At 38.9% G+C, this 5592-nt stretch overlaps 1 protein-coding gene across 1 annotated transcript; it reads right to left on the bottom strand.

Annotated features, from left to right (window-relative positions):
- Positions 1–444: 444 nt before the first annotated feature.
- On the bottom strand, positions 445–1286 carry LOC119516098 (FUN14 domain-containing protein 1). Its single transcript, XM_037812289.1, has one exon. It carries the CDS (start codon positions 1144–1146, stop codon positions 679–681), a length of 468 nt encoding a protein of 155 aa, XP_037668217.1. The 5' UTR covers positions 1147–1286; the 3' UTR covers positions 445–678.
- Between the last annotated feature and the right edge of the window lie 4306 nt (positions 1287–5592).

The raw sequence follows: 5592 nt of genomic DNA, 5'->3' as shown, positions 1-5592 counted from the left end.
TTCAATAAATACTTGTTAAATAAATGAATGAACTGCAAGGTAATGAAAATCTTTTAGCATGAATCTTTGCCCTTTCTCTTTCATGTATGGCCCTGGTACCCCAAAAATGATGATTTCAATGTAATGTTCTTGGTCTTCCCTAGTGGCTCTCTGTGATGTAAAAGAGATACAAAAATTCACAAATTACAATCTCATCAAGAACTGCTTACTGTAATCTTTAAGATGCAATACAAATAATAGCACAACTACCATTAGCAACAGCTCTGGCAAGAATCACTATTCTAGGTGGTTTTTTTTTTTTTTTTTTTTTAATAAAAAAAGCTGTATTTTATTGGGGAATAAGTCCAACAAACAGATTTTTTATTTCTCCATATCTACATTCAGCGGCATCTTTATAAGCTAATTTCTAAACGAATGCATATTTTCTAGAAATGAGATGAAAGTAAGCCATGTTTTGCCCAGGAATACTATTATACACATACCACACAGGTTAATATACAGCAAATACTAGTTTGTCAAGCTTTAGAAGGCAAAATGCTAAGTTGTGAGTTCAGTATGGTCCAGCTAATTGTTTTCCTTGCCCTGGAGAATCTGGTGGCATGTTCTGTTGAGAGACCACCTTGTTGCCAGCATTGTTCTCGTCACAGTTGAATCCACCATGATATAGACGGTTCGTCCTTAAGATGCAAGGCCCAACAAAAAGCCTCCCACAAATCCACTGGATATCACAATGTTCTGTTTGACAAATTCTGTTGCTTCTTCAATTATGTTGTTGATTTCAGGTGCTGCTTTATTTGCTCGTTTCTTAATCTGTCTTTTTGCTTTGTTTACATCTTTTTCAACTCTCTTCCAGTCAATCTGCACATAGCCACTGTGACTGGCAATCTGAAGGAGAAGAAAGCCACCACCTACTGCAGTTGCTGCAAGTTTTCCAACTTTCTGGAACAAAAATCCCGCACACCAGCCAGTCACTCCACCCATTACAATCTGAGTGGCCACTGAGTATTTTTCTACCATAGGTCCAGAACTGTGGCCAAACACTCGATTCCACCAGTGGTGTCTTCTTGCATACTCAGTTAAATCCAACACTTCGTAAGAGTCATCATCACTTTCATATTCTTGGGAAGGGGGGTTCCGGGTCGCCATTATTCCGCCGGCGGCCGGTTCCGAGGGTGGTCCCCGCCCGCCCTCTTCTCCCCTGTACTGTAAGGGCCGCTCTAGGCCGAGGAAGAAGTCTATGGTCTCTTTTTTTCCTTCTCCTCCTCCTCCTCCTCCAGGCGCGTTGTCTTGTCCCCGTCCCTCGTCGCCAGGCGGGGCTGTTCTAGGTGCTTTTAATATATTGTTTTTAATCCATTTTAGATCATGCATGGTGAGTAATATTCCCGTTTTACAGATGAGAAAACTGAAGTTCAAATGGGTCATAAAATTTGTCCAAGATCAGACAGCCAGTAAGTGACTGAGTTAGGATTTAAACCTACATCTGTGTAACTCAAAAGCCCATGTCCTTTCCAAAACATGACTTCATAAAGTAAAAGTTATGCAAACACTAATATCAACTAGCATCCATGTGGCTGCTAGGGTCAGTTTGTAAAAGATGCCTCCCGTAAGGTTAAGAATAATGTCGACCATGCTTACAATTAGGATCTATTGCATAAAACCAGTGTCCTGGTTTGTACCCGGGGCCTGGGGAGTTCCACATTCAGCCTGTCCTCTCCACTTTCTCGTCTCTTCTCTCTCAGTCACAACATTGTTCATGTAATGAACACCACTGAACTGTACACCTGAGAGTGGTTAAAATGGGGTATTTATATTGTACATGTGTGACCACAATAAAAATTAAAAAAAAAAAAAAAACAACTTATAGATGGAAGTACTACTCTAAGGCAGGCAGTATAATGTATATACTGGAAAAAGCAGAAGCTTTAGAGCCAAAAATGCCAGTGAGCGACTGGTTCTTACTACTTGAGTAACAGTTTACCTTCCCTGAGACTCAATGCTCTCATTTGCAAACGATGCAGATACATGCATCATCTGGGTTATTGTAAGGATTAAATTATTAAATGAGAAATCATATTAAATACTTATCCTCATGCCTAGCACTTAGCAGTTTCTCACTAATAAAACTACTACAGATTCCTAAAGCCCACGTGTAATAATCAGGATAGGCCGGGTTATACTTCAGTCACAAACACGGTCATAATCTCAGTTTATTTCTCACTCAAAGTCTACTGGGGGTCTGGATGATCCTCCAGGACAACTATTCTCAATGCAGCAACTCAGCAATCTGTGCTGAGGTAATCTCTGACCATCTTGTACCATCTGGAAGACGTGGCCTCTTTGGTTAATATAGAATGGAAAAAGAGGTCTGAGAATCTTGTACTGACTAATGTGTTGTCCCAGAAGTATCACATAGTTGTCACTTCTTCTCATGTCTAATGGGCCAAAGAAATTCACATGGCTGTGCTCAACTTCAAGGGGCAGTGAATACAATCTTCCTATGTGCCAGAAAAAAAAGGAGAACTGGAAATATTGGATAGCGATATTAAGGTATACCATATCATATTAGACAGGAAATTAATTCATGGAGAAAGAAGAGGTAAAATTGAACTTGCTGTCGTAAGAGAGGCAGAGCAAATACTGTGCTAAACTCGATGCTCTTTAACACCTTTGGGTATGGTGGGTGGTGGGGAGCACTGAACTGAAGAGGTGGGAGATGTGGTTTTAGTCCCAGTTCAAGTTTTAACTGGGTGTGCATTCTTTGTGTATCACTATTATTCTGTCCTTTAGCTCTTCAAACATTAAAAAAGAGAAATAGGCAAAGCTCATCTCCAGGCAAAGCTCATCTCCAATGTTTTGTTCAAATCATATATTTATGATATGCAGTGAAAATTTAGAGCAGGTGAGTGAAATCACATACTTGCCAACATGTAGAATTAATTTTTATCATAGGAGTGGAAATCAGAAGTGAAATAAAGAAAAGGAAAAATCCCAGAGACCTGACTCAATTGGCAATTTCTCTGTTTATTAGATGAGGTTGAAAAGTCACAGTGATTGAGAAAGGGTATATGCTATGGGCTGCTATCCTCAAGTTTGCCACAGTTAAGAATTGCACAGCTGGAGCTTTCATGCTTAACCGAAAAGTCTTTGCGTTTGCCACTAAAACATTTAGCTCTTTTTGTCTTTTGCCTGCCATCTCTACTGGGGTCCTATGGAATCAGATTGAAACCAAAATCTCCTTTGGGTCATTTTTTGCTGCTTTCAGTCAGCAAAACTTTGTTGCGAATACAAAATATATTTCTGAAAGACCTGATTTCCTCTCACCACAAGGTTTCGTGTGTCTTAGGCTGACACTGAGGGAACATGCCTTGCACAAAGATCCTGCCTTAGACAAAACTCTAAGGAAACTAGGGGTAGACCAAGTCCTATCTCCAAGTCCTGTTCCCTGCCCTCTCCCCAATATGGTGCATCCTGACAGGTGGAACTCAGGCCCTGGAACCAGATCATCTGATTCAAGCTTTGTCATTGACAAGGTGTGATCTTGGGCAAGTTGCTTAGCATTTCTGAGTTTGTAGTTTCCACATCCGGAAAGAAAGATAGGGATGTTGTGATGTTGTTAAGATTAATTCAGTTAATACTTGCCGAACTACACTTGGTGTAGAGTAATGAGCAAGAAATGTCAATTCTCATAATTATCAGTAGTAATAGTGACATTATAAAGAGTACTTCAACCTGGTCTACCACCCCCCGTGGTTTGTAACCGGTGAAAATCTGCCTTTACACCACTGCCTACAGACTACAGTTCTAATGGGTTGAGGTGTTGTGCCCTTGACTTTTAAAGAGGTTCTGGTGGGAAATATTCTTTAACTCTTTTAGGTAGGGAATTTGAGGCACTATGGCAGATGTGTGAAGGAAATACCTGGGATCAAACAGCTTTTTCTGCAACCCTTGAATATAGTCACTTTTGGTTACTTTGATACTAACCAGGTAACTAAGGAGTTCTACTTCAGTAAGGCAAAAATTAATATTAGCAGAGAAATATTTCAAAATCTAAAACTTTCTTTTTTCAAATTACAAATGAGATAAATTCAAATTTCCATACCCACTGTGTGTAAGGCCCCATGTATTAGAGGGGCTATAAAGAATAATAAGTCACAGCCTCTTTCTTCAAGAGACTCACAAATAACACAGACACAGCACATGCTTTCTTAAGGAATTAAATTTTAAATATACAAGCATAAATTATTTTAAAATAACACAAAATGACACTTTTTATAATGAATTAGTAGATGAGAGGTGGCTACAATAAATTTGCCAAAACATTGAGGAAGTAGGTTAAATCATTTAATCTAGAACAGCTCACATATTTCTGAATTAGAGATTTGACTCTGAAAGCAATTACTTGGGAACTGCCTCTGACTATAGTGAAGTCAGGGTTGGTAACAAGAGACCGTGGCTTTCGCTGACTCCTGGACTAACCTATCGCTTAGTCCCACTGTGTTTCTAATTTCTTGATTTGAAAATTGGGGCCAGTAGGTTAAAGCAGCCTAAGATAGATTCTGGGAAATAATTATTCTACCAGAAGAATAGGAAAAAGCTTTTCAAATGTTAAAGGAAAAAAAATTACACTATGGCGTGAGTTCAAGTGACTCAAAGCAGCCCAGGGAAATTAAATCCCATGAAAATGGAAAAGATTGAAACTAGGGAAGATCCCAAATGAGCTCGGATGTTGCTAATGGTATTCCAGGAGCAATCCAAATATAGACCCGTTTCACTACTCCAATGAGATAGCCCTTTTCCTTCACATGAAATATTAAAATTAATTAAGCATCAAGGTATTACTCAGATTGTAAAGCTTCCTGGAAAGCTACTTTTTTTTTCCTGATTGTTGCTTAAATAAAAATGGAAGAGAAAAAATCATGGAGATAATTATGAATTTGAAGGTCAGGGTTTCAGTCACTCTCTTCAGTCCTTTATATCTCTTGAGAAAAAATGTATCCTTGTAACTTGTAACTTTCTTAAGGCCCACCAGGAAGGGACCTGAAACAAATTCCTAATATAGAATTGCGCCTTAATAGACACTAAGTATTGGGATAGATTGGGGGATTTTACTCAATGGATATGAGATATTGCCACAATGTAATTTTATTCTCAGACAAATCAACTTTGGAACACATTATGGTTTTCAGGGACACTGGAATGTCAGCTAAACAGTGTTATCGAAGATGGCCGGGTCAAGGCAAATTATCTGCTCAGTCTAGGAGTACCCTAACCATCAACATCCACTTCCTTAATAACCTAGTTCAACCTGAATCCTTCCCTTTTTTCCTCTAACTGAACAGTGGAAGTCTATATAATTCTCATCTTATAAAAGAATTCATTTAAATGTGGCTTGAAAGTTAATGGTTAAACCCATTGTTTGTGGTTCCATGAATATAGGTCACTGTAGTAACAAGCCTTTAGACAGAAGGTACATAAAGAGGTTGTGAGCAGTTCAGGACCTTATTACAACATGTCTATCAAACCCATAGGGACAAACAATGTGTCTGACTGAAAAAAAAAGGGGTGGGGGTGGAGGGTCAGGTAGACAACTCT

The sequence above is a fragment of the Choloepus didactylus genome, chromosome 2, assembly GCF_015220235.1.
Source record: "Choloepus didactylus isolate mChoDid1 chromosome 2, mChoDid1.pri, whole genome shotgun sequence".
Taxonomy (NCBI): Eukaryota; Metazoa; Chordata; class Mammalia; order Pilosa; family Megalonychidae; genus Choloepus; species Choloepus didactylus.
Note: the sequence above shows the minus strand (reverse complement) of the source record. Positions and strands in the feature narration are given on the sequence as shown.